Source organism: Neocloeon triangulifer, unplaced genomic scaffold (genome assembly GCF_031216515.1).
Source record: "Neocloeon triangulifer isolate White Clay Creek 2 clone unplaced genomic scaffold, ASM3121651v1 ptg000005l, whole genome shotgun sequence".
Lineage (NCBI taxonomy): Eukaryota > Metazoa > Arthropoda > Insecta > Ephemeroptera > Baetidae > Neocloeon > Neocloeon triangulifer.
This window is the reverse complement of record NW_026775548.1, coordinates 574,807-591,269: the sequence shown is the minus strand read 5'-3', so window position 1 is coordinate 591,269 and position 16,463 is coordinate 574,807. Positions and strand designations below refer to the sequence as shown.

Genomic DNA, 16,463 nt, shown 5'->3' with positions numbered 1-16,463 from the left:
ACAACTTCTGCAGAAAATATTTAATTACAGTATTTTTATGACTTGTTAGCAATTACAGGGCCTCCCCTCCCCGCAGCCTTGTACCAAATGTGTGCGGTGCTTTTTCCCAGACTCGCAGGGGTGTAGGGGGTGGCGGGCGGGCGGGCGGGGGCGCACAATTTCATTGTGTATGTCTTTTGACCGCGATGCATATCAAAGGGAGACAACATGCACCACGCGCTTGTGTGTGTGAAAATTATTATCGATTATTTATGACACCTAGCAACCGCACGAAAACATCCAACGGACTCTAATTATAGGAACGCCGGTCAGAGGAGTAGAATATCGGACAGTAATTCACGCTCGTTGCACTTCGACGGTCGCGTTTGTTCACGTCGGCAAGCCACACACGAAGCTCACGTGCGCGTTTTGATTCTTCGAATCGGCGACACAGGTCGAAAAGCATTTACTTTTTGTTTGAACCAAACATCTGTATTCGTTTTTTGCTCATTTGAATTTATTTTGTATCAAAAATATTCTTTCAAAAGGATATTTTTTTGCAAAACAAATATTTTTAAACATTCACAAATTTATGTTATAATTAAGCACAATTAAACAACGCAAAATTAAAGTTTAAATTTTCAAACCAAAACCTTAAAACTACAAATCTATTTTTTTTGTACCAACAGGTTGCGAATACACACAAATTTCCGCCGCAGAAAGCAACACACTGCAGATCCTTATCACAGCAGATGTTTGCTGAGCTCGCACGCAATGGCCTTTTTTAAAAACGTCTTGTGCTGCTCCGGCGACAGCGAAGTAAGATCTCAACCCTTAGTTTTCTCTTTTTATTACCAAAATCCTATTCAAAATTCCAGATATTTGCCAATTTAGACAATTTGCATCAGCACGGTGAGCATTATTCTCTGTACGTGGAACTTTTGGACAAGGGCCAGGAAAATGAAATCACAGGAGAACTCCTGAAGGAAGTGAGAATTTTTTTATGCAACATATTTTTGATATTTTTAAATTCACTTATTTGAAATTTCCAGGCCAGTCAAGAAGTTGCGAATCATTTTGAGCAACTTTCGGACAAATACTTGGCCGTTTTGGAAATCAGTGAAAGTAAAATGTCCGAGGAAGTAAAAGGGAAGGTGCGGACGGCGTGCGGAATGTCCAAACTTCTAGTCAAAGAAAAATTGTCACAGTTCGATCAGTTTGTGGCCGACTACGAGCAAGTATGAATAATTATTTTACTCGGCACAAAAATTCAATTATTTAACACAAAATCTAAAGTCAATTTTCAATTAAAAAATTTCAGTTATTAAATCTTAAAATATCACCGGAAATCCGACTAAAATTAACTATTTTTATTTTCAAAATAAAACAAAAAAAAGCTCTAAAGAAAAATTGAAACCAAATTTTGATATTAATTATAATAATTTACCCCAAGCACAGACCAGTTCTGTATCCAGTCTGATGCACCCAAAGTAAAATCCTCTTCCTTTTGCATCCTTTTAAAAGCTGCAAGCGCTTAGAGTGTTTTTAATTTTTAAACTAAATTACAAAAATTTACGTAAAAAAATTTCAAATTTCTCAAAACGTCAACTTTCGGAATGGAATGCTAGATATTTAATTAACATTTTAATATAATTGAAGATTCAAATGGATGAAGGTGGCGGTGGAAACAAAAAGCTGGTCAAACTAGACGACTTGAAAAGTTTCTTCGAGTTGATTTCCGTGCAAGTTACCGACCTGGATGAAATGTTTGACGACATCAAAAGGTTTCGAGACCACGGGTGGAAGGAAGTGCCGGTAAAACGAATTAATTAATAGCCTTGCTCAATGACACGACCTAGAGAATTAATACTAAAATCAATCAGAACATCTATTTTTCAAATATTTTACGCGGACACTATTGATTTTTGTGTGTGGACTAGTTTAACGTGATGAAAGATAAAAATCATAAAAATAGCAGTTATTGACCTTTAAAAAAGATATTATTTGACATTTTCATGATTACACGAATAATTTAGTTTCAAAATTTGGTGCAGTGAAATAATTAATGTGCGCAGGAGGTGACAGTGAGCGACGGTGACTTGACAATGGAACGCAAGAGCAGCAAAATGAAGCTGGTGATCGAGCCGCCGGCGCCGACAAAGAACGCCCAGGCCGATTTGGAGCGACGAGAACACCAAAGGGCTGAACTGCGCAAAATAATGCGCTCGCAGGCCGCCGGAGTGGCGAAAAGTGAGGACGACATCACAATATCCATTTACGAGGGCAAAAAGACGGACTGAGATTACATTTACAGAGGGGCCGTGGGAAAATATTCATTGATTTTTCTTCAACTATTTTGGCGTGCAAGACGCATTGTGTCCCAAAAGCTTTAAACTAATTCGACAACATTAATTGAGATTCATTCTGTAAATAAATTTCCACAGTGGAAGCACAAAAATTATTGGTTATTTAGGAGTACTAAAATATAAAATAGTGTTTCACTTGTTTTATTAAATGTGATTTATGCATTAAGTCTGTGTGATGTGATTCCACAAAGTGCAATTTAAATAGTTAAATAGAGTTTGATTTTAAAACAAATGCCTTTTATTTTTAGGAAAATTCACTTTGGGTTGCAAAAAAATAATATTATAATTTTAAATAAAGAAAAGTTAGAGATTTGAATTAAATTTTAAGAAATCTATTATTTCCTTTGAGCCATTTTTTTTTATATGTTGTGATTTTAAACTCTTTACGCTGTTTATAATATTGGGTTGAACAAATTTTGTGCATTACATTAACTCTCTTTGCACGCCTCCTTCCCGCGACTGCTATGAAAGCGGCTGCTTCCTTCAAGAGTCCGCTAGTTGTCGCCACCGTCGCTTTGATTTTGATCAGACGTGGGCGTGTCTGTCGCTAATCTTTTGAGGTGTGTCCCTGTGTCCCGTCCGCTTCCATCCCAACTGCGGCCACCTGCGGCTTATTTTGCTCTGTCCGAGGCAGCTGCGATGACGCTGGACGGCGAAAGTGCCGTGGGACGCCGTGTCGAGTGCGACGGACATCGCGGCACGGTGCGTTACGACGGAGAAATCGAGGGCGCGGGCGCCGGACGCTGGCTGGGCGTCGAGTGGGACGATCCCTCGAGGGGCAAACACGACGGCGTCCACCAAGGACGCAAGTATTTTGATACAAAGTGAGATATGAAAACAAATCCCTGAGTCACTAATTATTCAACATTTTATTTCGAATTTTTGTTAAAACTGATTTTACTTTCAGGTGCGCATTAGCCGGTTCCTTCGTCCGACCGCACAAAGTAAACCTGGGACGCTCGTGCGCCGAGGCCCTCCTCGAGCAGTACGAATCGTCCTTTGAAGCGCAACTGACCAGTTTCCGCACAGGCAGCTCCGGCATGGTCAAAACCGCCGAGTTCGTCGGCTTCGAGAAGCACCTGCAGAAGATCAGCAACCACAACGCCCTGCGAATCGTGGTCCTGAGCAACCTGTGCATCAGGCACGGCGACCGCAGACTCTCCGAACTGTGCCCCAACGTCGAGGAACTTGACCTGAGCAAGAACCTTTTGTCGAACGTGGCCGATGTGGCCTCGGTGGTGGAACATCTGCCCCGTCTCAAGACCCTCCTCATCAGTCACAATCTATTCTCCTCTTGGGCTGGACGCAAAGAGGTTTTTGACCAAATTCAGAATTTGGTCGCCGCCAGCATGGAGCTGACCGCCCTGGACGAGATTGCAGACTTGTTTGCAAATTTGGTCACCCTCAAAGTGCCTCAGAACAAAATCTGCAGTCTAAGCCAACTCAATTTTCCTCTTCTGCGAGAGCTCGATCTGGACGGAAATCAAATTGAGTCGTGGGACGCTGTCCAGAAACTGTCCGCCCTGCCCAATCTGCAAATTCTCCACTTGAACAACAACCGAATCGGTTCAATTCCGGACTTGCCCAGTTCCGTGTTTCCCAAACTTGGCACACTCTACCTGTCCGGAAATCTTCTGTCCGACTGGCGGTCGGTAAGCGCCCTCGAGTTCTTGCCATCCTTGGAAGAGTTGATCTTCAAGGACAATCCCCTTCTGAACGCAGAAAGTCCCGAGACAAATCGGCAGATCATTATTTGCCGGCTGGCCAGACTGAAGACGCTGGACAAAGTGTCCGTCTCTGCGTCCGAGAAGAGAGGCGCCTCCTTCGACTACCTCAAGAAGTACGGCAAGGAGTACCTGGCCTGCAGAAGCAACCCTCAGGACTTAAATCTCTTCTACGCGAAGCACCCGTGCTACCAGAAACTGGTCGAGGTCCACGGCGCCCCCGAGGAGTCCGAACTGTCCGGCCAGAAGAAGAATCTGCTCATCAACGTCATGATCGAGTGTCCGCAGCTGAAGGAGAACGGCCACGTGGAGAAGAAGCTGCCCCGGACGATGAAGTTGCAGCGCTTAAGGGGCATGTTGCCCAAGCTGCTGCCCTCGGCCCCCAACATGTTGAAGTTGAGCTACATTTGCCGCGACAAGCCCGAAATCAAGTACGAGTTTGACAACGATCTCAAGGACTTGGCCTTCTACTCGATTCAAGACAATGACAGCATAGTGGTCGAGTGGTGAAGAAATTAAATATATTGATGATGCCTAATGTGATATTAATAGCTGTAGAGAAAAGCGAATCAATTGGACATTCCAGCAGTGGGAAAAATCAAAATTACCTCCGAGTAAATAAAATAAGTTAAATGAAATAAAGTTTTATTTCATCAGGAATTTAGTGCAATTTGATTCTGCAAAAGCTCAACCTCATAATTGCTGGAGTGCAAATTTATTAAAAAAAAAATAGACATCTATTTTAAAATATAATTTCAAAATTTAAAGTACAATGTGAAAGTAATTTTTCTCTTTTTTAATGATAATAAGCAGAAAAATGTACATAGTTATAAGTGTCCACAATTCAGTCTCTTTTTACTTGACTGACACATTTTTTCGTCCTGTCTTTTGGATTCGGAATTTGAGTTTTCCTTCGTCGTCTTCAGCCTTTCGGCCAAGGCTCATGAACAACTTTTTTCCATTGGTAGTTTTGTAGTCCTGCAGTTCTTTCAACGCTCGTTGTGCGTCTGACTCGCTTTCAAACTCCAAAAAACAGAATCTATGCAGATATGAGAATTTATGTATGTTTATTAAACAACTTAATTAAAAAAGTAAAATTTACCGTGCGCTTTTTTGTCTTGGCAGGGATACATTTGTGATCAACGGGTGCATTTCTTTGATGATGGTGTACTCGGGGATTTTGTGAGGAAACCTCAGGTACAATCTCCAGTCAGGGTCTACTTTCGGCCTCTCCTTGGCTGCAGCTTTCTCGGCTCGTTTCTTCAAATTTGGACCTTTCTTGGTAAGAGGGATTTTTTCCGGCTCCTCCTGCATTTTGCTCGAATGAATTCAATCTTCACTTTCTAAATCAATTTAAAACAATAAAATAGTCACACGAATGTCACACGTGCGGTATAATAATGTGGATTTGCAGCATAAAAATTGAATACAAAACACATGTGGCGTTTTAAAAGAGCATAAATGGGCGTGGTTACGTGATTTAGCTGCTGAATCAAGTTGACCAACTAAATAGAATATAGTCTAAAATAAATTTAGTGTTAATTAGCCCGACTTTAATACGTTTTATCACTAATTTTGAATAAAATGCTAATTTTTTAAATTTTAAAATGGTTTACACACATTAATTTATATGAAAAAAAAACGTTTTAAATTAAATATTTATTACTAAGTTGGTAGTATTGTTTACGTTCGCATTCCAATAATGGCCGATGATCTCGGCTGAGGACCATGATAGATCCCTCTGAGGGCGTGTTTTTCGACAATTCTTCAAAAATTCAGCAACCTGAGGTAAATCTGCTGCACATTACCAATATCTGAATAGATTTCATGCATTTCTGAGCAAATCTCGCGCCGCTTCATCCGCGAGGTATGAAAATTGTGGCCAAGAACAAGCCCGCATTAAGGTCACTCTCGTCTCGTCATTCCGCACGATAATATGTGTATGTACTCGCGCGCCTAAGTGCGTATGAATGGTGACAGTGTTTGCGTACTTATCGCCAGTTTGCGAATTCTGCAAGCGACGCCCGAGGAGATTGTCAAGGTTGCAAAAATCGGCCGTGACTTCCGAGCAAAATTCGGCCACGGAAGACTCGAGTGAGCACAAATCAGCTCACCCTGTGCGAATTCAGCTTTGCCCAGCGAAATTCGGCTGATATTTTTGTTTTCACAAATTATTAACTGAAATGTGCCAAGTCAGATGAGATAACAGCTGAGCTGACTCTCATGAGCTGCGAGTTATGGTGCATGACAAATTATGGAATAAGTTTTTGGCACTCGTACAAATCTGTTTGTTTGAGGGAAAAAACATAAAATTAAGTTATAATTTTAACTAATAAGAACACAAAAATGTTCTTGAAGTAGATAAAAGTAATTTCATAATTAGGTCAGCTTTATTTTTAAAATCAAGATATTTTTTAAAATTTCATATATTTCGTAAGTATTTTTTTACTCTTCTGACATGTTTTTAAATTTTGGAAAAATCTTCCTGTTTTACAGTTTTCCACGATCATAGTTTCGTGCGTGGAGAAACAGACACCGCAGTCGGCAGCAGCGCATGTTTGTAAATAAAAATGCAAACTTTCGATCTCAGGGTGTGAAGCATTCGGTCGCTTCGCGAGTGAGTGCGTCGGGCCCACACATTTATTAATAGAACCCGGCGGCGGCGGCGACGGCATTTATTTCTCTCTTTACTCTCCTCCTCGCGAGAAGAAGAAATGAATGCGAGGGACGACGTTTGGCTGCCGGCCAGTGTGTTCACCACCGAGATAGAGATAGAAAAAGAGATGGACTCGCAAACGTGCGATCACACTTGGCCCGACCAAATCGCCAAATTTGTCAAAATTTGCACAGTTTTCATTTGAGAGAGGTCAATGAAAAGTCATAGGACTTTGCAACTCATGTTTTTATTTTTTTTTAGATCTTAAGTATTAATAAATTAATATTTTTACAAAACTTTATTGAAGGTTTATTGATTATTGGTTTTGTTAATTTCAAAATTTCTGATATTGTTCATATTTTTGACTCTAGATGGTTTGCCAACCACAACTGGAAGAGCAGGAGGACCGGCTGAAAGAGAACCTGCAGGTTTCCAACCCTGAGGCCACCATGGCGGTCGTGCCTGTCCAAGAAGAGCCACAGCCTGCCAACATCACCTGCATCGTCCGCAACCACGTCGACTTTAGCACCAACTCGGGTCCCATCACGATTTTTGTAAAGGAAAATGCGACTGTCGCTGGCCTGTACGGACAAATCGCCAACCAGCTCGAGCTGAACGAGTCAGACTTTGACATCAACTTCAAAACAGAGGTCCAGTCATTTTATTTTCCGAATTAATTTTGTAAAATTTTTTGATATTTTTAAAGGTGCTGCCGAAGACGGGCCCGTCACCTTCGGTCCTCTCGGTCGGCATCAAAGCCGACGGTCGCAACATGCTGACCCTGACGTCTGCCATCAAACTGAAGAAGAAGACAAATTTGCCCAACACAAATCGCTTTAGTGAGGAGGACACGACCAACGAGATTGAAAACGGAGCTGCGGCAACTGCAGTCGCGTCAACTTCGACCGAAGAATTTGCCACTCACTCTGTCTTGCCTGCTCCAGCAATTGAGACGTTTGAAAAAAGTAAAGTTTTTGAGTGCAAATTTTTTTTATTTTATTAAATTTGAATTGTAATTTTTCAGAATACGTAGGGCTCGTGAACCAAGCCATGACCTGCTACTTGAACAGTCTCCTGCAGTCGTTGTTCATGACTCCGGAGTTCCGCAACGCTCTTTACAAGTGGGAATTTGACGGCACCGATGAAGAGTCGAGGCGGAAATCGATTCCCTTCCAGCTGCAGAGACTGTTTCTAAAACTGCAGGTTATTATTAATGCATAAGGTGAATAGGATTTTTCATTAATTTTATGGTCACAGACGTCAAGCAAAACAGCTGTTGAAACAACAGATCTTACTCGGAGCTTTGGTTGGGACTCAAGTGACTCGTGGACCCAGCATGACGTGCAGGAACTGTGTCGAGTCATGTTTGACGCTCTCGAGCACAAATTTAGGAAAACCGAACAAGCCGACCTCATCAATAGGTTATATCAAGGTAACTATAAAATATTTAAAGACTTTTAAAAAAAAAGTGAAGGTGTAATTCTATTGAAAATTTTTAGGCAAGATGATTGATTATGTAAAATGTATGGAATGTGGAAAGGAGAATATCAGAGAAGACACCTTCCTAGATATTCCCCTCCCCATCAGACCCTTTGGCAAGGAAACAGCTTACGGCAGTGTTGTGAGTCATCATTGAGTATAACAAAATTTTGGTTTTCTCAATAAATATGTGCAGGAGGATGCATTGAATGGGTTTATTGAGCCGGAAACATTAGATGGAAATAACCAGTACGCGTGCGAGAACTGCAACAAAAAGTGTGATGCAAAAAAAGGACTCAAATTTGTCAAAATTCCATATCTTCTCACCCTTCACCTGATGCGCTTCGACTTTGACTACAACAGTCTGCATAGATTAAAATTGAACGACAAGTAATTTAAAAGTCGTAGCAATTTTTTATTTACCAACGATGGCTGATTTCAGAGTGGTCTTCCCAGAGATCTTGGACATGAACCCTTTCATCAGCACTACAGCTAAAGAATCTCGAGATGATGAAAAAGGAGACGAGGCTGAGGTAAAAAAGGAAAAAATCGAACTGCAGATTGTGGAGCCGATACAGGAGGAAAATGTAGAAAAGGTTGCCGAAGTTGGTGTTAACGATTCAGCATCAAGCATTGACAATGAATCGCTGCCCTCTCTGGAACCAGCAGAGCCAGTTTTGAATGGAGATGCTAAGGTTGAGCTTTACTTAAGTTTTGTGAAAATTTTAAAGTAATTTCTGGCTTAGGTCAATGGTGCGGAAGCCGAAGACAGTGTCTTTGAAAACGGAGAAGCCGCATGCATAAATGACAACAACGAGAAAAACACTAGACGGAGCCTCGAAAAGGGGCCGTACATGTACGAGCTGTACGCCATCCTGATCCACTCCGGCAATGCATCCGGGGGACACTACTATGCATACATCAAGGACTTCAGCAGTGGCCAGTGGTTCTGTTTCAACGACCAAAATGTTACCAGGGTTAGTTTTGTTTGAAAATCTGAATTTCTCAATTAAAATTTTAAATTGCTTTCAGATAACGAGTGATGACATTCGGAAAACATATGGAGGCAGCCGAGCGTACTACAACTCTGGATATTCACCAAGTACGAGTGCCTACATGCTGATGTACCGGCAAATAGATAAGGAGCGGAATACTGAAGTCATGAAAGTGGAAGATTTCCCTGAACATATCAAGGTACTAAGAAGAGATGTTTGTATTTGAAAATAAACTCAATTTTTTTGCTTTCTAGAATCAACTGGCTGCAATGCAAAATGGAGATGGTGATAGTTACTGCAGAGATTACCTGATGGACACCGTCAAACTCAAAGTCTTTTGCTACTCGCCGCAGAGTGACAGGCAAACAAACTGCAAGCTAAACTGCCTGGGCAGCCTCACTCAAAAAGAAGTCCTTCAGATGGCTCACAAAGTATATATAAAATTTAAAAAAAAAAATTAAAAGAAAGCAATTAATTGATGGTTCCTAGGAATTAAATCTGCAAGCGCACCCCATTGAAAACTGCAGACTGGTCTCTTACGATAGTAGTCAGTACTCGATACTCGGCAGTCTACACGAGTACGAGGAGGAAACGATTGGAAATATTGTGACCACTCTGGACGGAAAGCAGAATTTCTTGCTTCAGATCAAGAGCATCCCAGACCCGTGGCAGCCTTTTGTATCTGGAGGTTGGTTTGAAAAATAATATTCACATCCACTGGATCTTATTGAAAATTTATTTCAGATTCCATTGCCAGGATTTTTACTGTTAATCCTGAAACGGAGGAATTGCAAGGGCCTTTCATGCTGCCTGTCCACTACAGAATCGATGCGTTGGAGTTCAAGAAGCTGATGCAGAGGTACATGCCCGAGTTGTTTGGCTCAGTTCCTGTCGACAACATTTCCGTGGTGCTGGAAAAGTTCTCCATGGAAAGTCTGTACCCCTTGCAAGAAGGCAGCCAGCTCTTCGACTCTGACAGTTACGCAGCCACCATGAAGAAGGTATTTGTCGGTGTCAACGACGACGAGAAGTCTTTCCAAAACTCGAAGCTGTACAAAGTGATCGACCGTTACCAAAATATCATTACGTTGGTTGTTTTATTGCCGGACCTCGAATCTGGTCAGTAATTTTTGAATCCATCCGTTGTAAATTTCATCAAATTTTTTTTCACAGAGGACCTCGAGGACTTGGAGATTCCGCTGCTGAGTGCGTACAATCAGCAGAAGACTGAAGAGGAAGAGGCTGCTCGAGAACGGTCGAGTCCGAATCCACCTCGTCCGCAGAGCAGCCTTCAAGTGGCACCTTCCTCAGCGGCTGCCTCGGAAGGTAACGAAGAAGACTTGGCCGCCAGCACTGACCAGAGTGCAAGTGAAGATTCAAGTCTGACTGACAGTGACAGGACCCTGGTTGGTGACCAGGAGAACTTGCTCGTGCAGCTTTCCTCACCCAGCGACGAGTCGGCCGGAGGTGATGGACAAGCAGCCTCTTCGCCCGACGATCCTCCTCAGGACAAGGAAGGCAAAAATGAGGTAATTTTTCTGTAAATTTCATGGATTTTTCATTGATTAATGGAACTTCTTCAGTCTGATTGGGATGACGTGGATGGAGACAGAGATGGTGCCAGAGTTTCCCACTCGAGGCCTCAAAGTTACACTTACTTCAAAGCAACTCCATTGGACGAGGGATCTTCAAAAAGTGAGTTGACAACAAAATATTTGAGAAAATTATTTTTTATGAAATTTATTTAGTGCTGATTGTGGAGGTGGACAAACGCGTGTCGATGGCGTGGTTCAAGAGGCACCTCGAGCCATTTGTCGGCGTGCCATGTGACTACTTCAAAGTACTTCGCACGAACGACGAGTACGATTACACCAGTCTGAGTCCGAGCTTCCGTGACGGTGACAAAGTCAACGTCCGCCTAGGCAGAGCGCTGAGGAAGGGAGAGTTTACTGGAAAAGTTTTCAAACTCGTTCCTGACGATACTGACGTGAGCATTGCAATTGAACTTGAAAGAATATAATTAATAATTTTGAACTCCAGCCTACAAAGTTCCTGTTCAACTGCACGCTTTCCAATGGAATGCTTGTCTCCGACGCCAAAAAGTTAATCCTCAAGGATCTGAAGAAAAAGAACAACGTTGAGATTCCGTTAGAAAGGTGATTTATTTATTTTTTATTTCTTTTGTCCTCTATCTATTCAATGGCAGGTGTCGACTGAGAAAGAAAAGCTGGAAAAATCCAGGCCAGGTTTATTACGACCACCAGAAGTTTGAGGAAAGCATGTGCCTGATGGCAAACTGGGAGATGTTCCTGCAAGAACTGCCTGAAAACTGGCCGCAAAAAACTTCAGAGGACTCTCTACCCGAGCTGGTGCTTTTTGTGCGCAAATGGAGTCCAAGCACCATGACCATGGGGCCATTCGAAGAGGTCGAGTTGTCCACGACAACTGGGCAAGAGCTGAAGGAAAAGGTAACAGAAATATTTATTAATTGAACAAATTATAATATTTTTGCTTCAGCTATCTGGAATGAGCGGCATCCCTGCTGAAAACGTAGGCATAGTGAAGGCGCCAGGCTCGTTCCCTTGCGACATTTCTGTCTTGACTGTGCACACCGAGCTCGAGTGGATTTCAGCAACGAGCAACCTCAACGAGTGGCCATTCAACATCTTTGAAGACGGACACGTGATTTTCTACAGGTAAATTTCGCCGAGCCGTGAAATTTTAATATTGACAAAGTGAATTTCCACAGAGACAACCAAGAGCAGCTGAAGGAGTTGACGGCGGAGGAGCGGAAGGAGCTGGAGAAGGCGGAAAACCTGCGCAAGCCGCGAGTGGGCGCGAGCAGCTGGACCTTCACTCCGAGGAAAGAGCGCGGCCTGCGCATCTATCTGGACCCGACGCCCCCAAAGGCGACCGCGCCCGTCGCCGAGGCCTCGCCAAACGAGCTCTTCAGCAACTACTGAGTGCCTTGCAGGACTGATCAGCTACTCGCGCTTTGCCAAAGACCAAGCTTGTTTCCTCACCGTTGGTCGTTTCCCGAGGGAAGAAATAACATTGTTTTTCATGTGTTGACGAGATTTCAGTTTTGTGACGCCAACAAGTGCCTTTCTATCTCACGTATCTTTAGTTTCAGAAAAGTAATGTGGCTTGTTAACTTGATTATATTGATTCTCGGCTGAATTTTGTTATGAAAAGTGCAGAGAATTGACCAAACTTTGTGTGAGATGATTTGCAAAATGGTTTGGTTGCTTTAAAGAATTAATAAATTAGAGCAGCGATAATTTTGTAATTAAATTTTTGTTTCTTTGTCTTTTTTGCTTGTGCACTCGCGACGTGGAATTTACTCGCTGTTGTCTGTTGCGCCTTCGTCGAGTGGTTGCTGGATGACTGCGATTTCCCTTTTTTTTTTTAAATAATTAATTGTTGTTGTTGCCTAATTTTTACTGTGAGAAAGAGCCAAGTTAACTAAAAGCTACTGCTGCATTTTTGTCCATGGAGCTACTAAAATAATCGCAATCTGCTGTCGGATTGTGTTAAGAAATGTTCGTGATAGGCCGGAAAGTGCGCTCAAATTTGTAAATTAAATTGTTCTCGGCTCAAATTTGCACACGAAAAATACGAGCCGGAGACGAGCACTCAAGAATTTTAAGTGCGGGTACATATGAATGTGTATAATTATTAACAATTAATGATAATCTGTGTGAGCAAATGAAACGATGATCGAATGACTTGTCTCAAAGTGTAATTAATAAAGGTCATTTTAACCTACACATTATTTATTTCATTTCCTAATTGTCATTTTGTTTTTCTTCACTTTTTTTCAACTTCCTTCTTTTAACATAGTGGTCAATTTTGCTCTCCAAAGACGCTGGAACAATAAAGAAGATTTAATTTATATATTTTTGTTTTAAAACTACGAAAACTTACAACATGTATTTCTTTTGAGCAAAGGTTGGTAAACTTTGGGTTTGACACCCATCACTAGAGCATCTGCCTGTCCTTTGACGGCAACTTCCAGTTTCTCCTCCAAACAGCAAACCATTTCCTTAATCATTGCCGATCTATTGATTTTATTTAATAAGCTTTTGTTTTGAAAAATCTAAATTTCTTCATACTTGATTGCATTCGATGCCCACATGCTTTGCATCTTGAGCACCACCCTAGTGAGTTCCTCTTGCTCAAACTGCCAGTGCAGGTCGTGCTCGTAGTCGCACTGAAAGAGCACCAGAGGAAAGTCCACGGCCAAAGGGTACTGGGGTTTGGGTTTCTCAGGGTCGAGCAGTTGCGAAACTATCGACGCATCCTCTTTGCCCTCTCCGACCAGCAGGAGAACTGAGACGATGCAACGGATCTGGTGCCAGAGGAATGCTTTGCCCTCGATCACCAACTCGCACAGATCGAAAGGGCCCTCGACCTGCAATTACATTCAAATAAACAATAAAATCAATTTTGAATTAAAAAGGGCAAACCTGCGGATTAATTTGATTGGCGACTTTGACCTCTGCCTGGAAAACGGACCTTTTGTAGTCGACAACGCCATTCCCAACGTCCATTTTGCAGAAGTTCCTGAAGTCGTGCCCTCCGAGTAAAAGAGCGGCGGCTGCAGCCATCGCTTGCAGGTCCAAACAGCCTCTGGGGAAGAAGTATCTGTACTTCCTGCGGGTGCAGTCGAAGCGAGCTGAGAATTCGCTGGACGGCGCCGGCGCCCAGCACAGGGCTCGGATTTCATCGGGCAACAACCTGTTGAGCATTTTGCAGTAGGGCAGCTCACCTGAAGCGTTGCCACTGCTGCGGACATCAATCGAGATGACCTGAATATAGATTCGAGTTGTTAATAATTGTTTTAAGGGTTAAAATTTGAACCTGAGAAAAGGCGCTGACACCCTTGTCGGTTCGTCCGCACCGATGGTAATTGCTGCTTTGGCGATTCTCGATGAGGCACGACTTGGTCAGGGCGTTGAAGAGATGATGCTCGACCGTGTTGGCTGAGTTGTCCTGGACTGCGTAGCCATCCAGGTCCCAGCCGAGGTACAGCAGCTTGATCAAAATCCTTCTTTTCGTGCATCTGAGATGGAAAAAAAATGATTAGATTTTTATATCTTTCAAAACATAATTAAATAAATATAAAAATTTAGAAAATAATATGTTTATTCAAATAATTTTGCTAATGAAAAAGATGAATCAATTAAATACTTGGTGAAGTCGAACTGTCTTCCTGCATTTTTCCTGACGGACGTTGATTGTTTTTTACCATCTTCTTGATTTAATGGTTCTTCCTCTTTATTTCCGCTTTTCCTAATAATATTTTTCAGCTGGAAAGTGTGCGCCTCCAACTGTTGAATCCTGGCTATCAGTTCCTGTTTCAACAAATAGAAAGTATTAAAAAAACTGTGAAGAATGTTTGAATTATTCTATACTTCCTTGGAGAACTCTTGCAATTCTTTAAGAGGTGTCGACCCCGTTATTCGATTCTTTGAACGCTTCCGATCGACGACAAACTCTGGTGCCTTTTTACCCGCTGACATCATGGCCAGAAGCCAGAATGGTAAAAAGCTTTAGATGAAGATTAAACAATCACAACACATGATAGATTGTTTTGTTTCTGAACTTAATCCGATCTTGCAGGTTCGCGGTGCCTCCGCCATCTATGGACTGATTTCGAAAGCTTCTATTATACGGTTAAGGCAATTATTAAATTACATACGATTATTATGCTTGTAGCGCTCAGTTTTGGTAGATAATTAATTCCGTAGAGTTAGTGTTTGCTTTACTGAAATAATAATCGTTTTTATACAGTTCTCAATTTATACCAATTATTTCATTAAAGAATTTATTATAAGCGCCAAGCGACAACATAATGAGATGATAATATGATTTACAGCTAAATTTATGATCATTTTATTTAACTCTGTTGAGCTACTATCAATGGATATATTTAATTATATTATAATTTTTCTAATAAAATGAGAAAAGAAATTACAACAAGAACATAACACAATTTGGATTTTGCATTTCAGTCAAAATATTTCGATCCAAATAAGTTTTTGAAAACTGGGAAAATTTCAGTAATGATTGAAAAATTCCATGTAATTCCATGTAAGTAAATCAATGAAAAATTCTTACGAGTTTGCGGTGCTGGGACCTGGGGCGAACAACATTAACAAAACCTATACTATACTCACCGCACATGGTCTGCGCCAGACTGATGGGTCATGATTTCTCGACTTGTTGGTGCGCCGGTTCTACACTTAAAGTTTCACGTCGACATGCAGTGTTCCGAGTGCGCCTGTCGCGGCGGCGCCAAAACTGCCGTCGAGCGCAAGTGAATGAAACAGATTTAAAGAGGATGGAGTCTTTTATTGTGAGGTTCATTTTTCATTTCAATAACCGGAGAAAACTTTGGTGAGCGCGTGAATTTTTATTAATGCGGCCGCATTCGAAGCTGTCTTATATTATTATCATTATTCAATCCAATCTTCTCGGCCAGTACACACAAATTAAATTGGGAAAAACGAGATGAGAAGTTCCTAATTTGTTAGTGTGAGTGTTTTTTTTTCTTTTGAAATTTTAAGTGTAGAGTTGTGTCGTGTCGTGTTTGCGAAATCATGATCCTAGTTATGTTCAGAGTGTTGCCGCTTGTCTTAAGTTTTGAGTTTTAAGTGGAAATATTGATTTATGTTGGAAAAAGAAATTCTAAAAATAATTTCTGTCTTAAATCTTTTGAAGCAAAATTTAATCGATACATTTTGGTTTATCTAAATAATGACAGTTACCATAGAGTTTTCAATTATAATACCCGATATTGTCGAGTTAACATTTTTCAAATTAGGGATTATTGGCGGCCGCTTTTATAATCACTGTTTATTAATTTTTTTATTCAACTTGCGCAATAATTAATTCAAGGGCCAATTTTTATGCAGGGAGAATTCAAATATAAATTAAACAAATCGATATTTATTTGAAGTTTCAATAGAGCTTCCTGCAGTTTTTGGCAATTGATTTAATCAATTTTTTATGAAATCAAATCCAGCTCTTTCAGCCTTTTATGAAGATAAGGAAATTTATTACTTTCTGCGTACAAAAGAAAATCCCTGAATTCATGAGCTGTGCTTACAAAACGGCACCACCATTAGCAAAAATTTTGCTAAAACTTCCCAGGATCAAAATGATGGAAAAGACCCCATCCGCTGCAATTTGGAACGCAATATTCCTATTCTCATTTTTATAATGCAGAAAAATGCTGAATTCTAAAATCTATTATTTG

The 16,463-nt window shown here is 41.3% G+C and overlaps 5 protein-coding genes across 11 annotated transcripts; 3 read left to right on the top strand and 2 right to left on the bottom strand.

The window, feature by feature from the left end:
- The first annotated feature begins 335 nt into the window (after positions 1-335).
- On the top strand, positions 336-2,571 carry LOC132193904 (uncharacterized). The gene is made up of 6 exons (XM_059614854.1): positions 336-433; positions 669-798; positions 858-968; positions 1,032-1,217; positions 1,639-1,794; positions 2,055-2,571. Exons 2-6 carry the CDS (start codon positions 754-756, stop codon positions 2,277-2,279), a joined length of 723 nt encoding a protein of 240 aa, XP_059470837.1. The 5' UTR covers positions 336-433; positions 669-753; the 3' UTR covers positions 2,280-2,571.
- Positions 2,572-2,863: 292 nt separating this feature from the next.
- Positions 2,864-4,729, top strand: LOC132194059 (tubulin-specific chaperone E-like). Its single transcript, XM_059615119.1, has 2 exons — positions 2,864-3,169; positions 3,253-4,729. The coding sequence occupies exons 1-2, from the start codon at positions 2,985-2,987 to the stop codon at positions 4,577-4,579; spliced, it is 1,512 nt and encodes a 503-aa protein (XP_059471102.1). The 5' UTR covers positions 2,864-2,984; the 3' UTR covers positions 4,580-4,729.
- Positions 4,730-4,756: 27 nt separating this feature from the next.
- On the bottom strand, positions 4,757-6,226 carry LOC132194061 (uncharacterized). Of its 5 annotated transcripts, none has more exons than XR_009441512.1 (3): positions 6,061-6,226; positions 5,172-5,377; positions 4,757-5,108 (listed from the first exon to the last, which is right to left on the bottom strand). XR_009441512.1 is itself a non-coding variant. In XM_059615122.1 (3 exons), the coding sequence occupies exons 2-3, from the start codon at positions 5,381-5,383 to the stop codon at positions 4,925-4,927; spliced, it is 396 nt and encodes a 131-aa protein (XP_059471105.1). In that variant the 5' UTR covers positions 5,384-5,412; positions 6,061-6,223; the 3' UTR covers positions 4,757-4,924. The 5 variants fall into 5 exon arrangements, 3 of the variants coding, with proteins under 3 accessions (XP_059471105.1, XP_059471104.1, XP_059471106.1); XR_009441513.1 differs by lacking the exon at positions 6,061-6,226 and adding an exon at positions 5,757-5,775; XM_059615122.1 differs by having other exon boundaries at positions 5,172-5,412; positions 6,061-6,223.
- Positions 5,757-12,969, top strand: LOC132194058 (ubiquitin carboxyl-terminal hydrolase 47-like). 3 transcript variants are annotated; one of them, XM_059615116.1, is made up of 20 exons: positions 5,757-5,857; positions 7,097-7,375; positions 7,432-7,690; positions 7,750-7,928; positions 7,983-8,157; positions 8,225-8,346; positions 8,401-8,594; positions 8,647-8,899; positions 8,951-9,181; positions 9,237-9,398; positions 9,454-9,630; positions 9,689-9,887; positions 9,944-10,318; positions 10,373-10,728; positions 10,783-10,894; positions 10,948-11,186; positions 11,240-11,355; positions 11,406-11,667; positions 11,717-11,895; positions 11,949-12,969. In XM_059615116.1, the coding sequence occupies exons 1-20, from the start codon at positions 5,798-5,800 to the stop codon at positions 12,160-12,162; spliced, it is 4,143 nt and encodes a 1,380-aa protein (XP_059471099.1). In that variant the 5' UTR covers positions 5,757-5,797; the 3' UTR covers positions 12,163-12,969. The 3 variants fall into 3 exon arrangements, with proteins under 3 accessions (XP_059471099.1, XP_059471100.1, XP_059471101.1); XM_059615117.1 differs by lacking the exon at positions 5,757-5,857 and adding an exon at positions 6,013-6,163; XM_059615118.1 differs by lacking the exon at positions 5,757-5,857 and adding an exon at positions 6,598-6,935.
- On the bottom strand, positions 12,593-14,801 carry LOC132194060 (tRNA pseudouridine(38/39) synthase). Its single transcript, XM_059615120.1, has 7 exons — positions 14,617-14,801; positions 14,393-14,556; positions 14,063-14,264; positions 13,669-14,010; positions 13,315-13,613; positions 13,127-13,260; positions 12,593-13,067 (listed from the first exon to the last, which is right to left on the bottom strand). Exons 1-7 carry the CDS (start codon positions 14,725-14,727, stop codon positions 12,988-12,990), a joined length of 1,332 nt encoding a protein of 443 aa, XP_059471103.1. The 5' UTR covers positions 14,728-14,801; the 3' UTR covers positions 12,593-12,987.
- Positions 14,802-16,463: the final 1,662 nt, after the last annotated feature.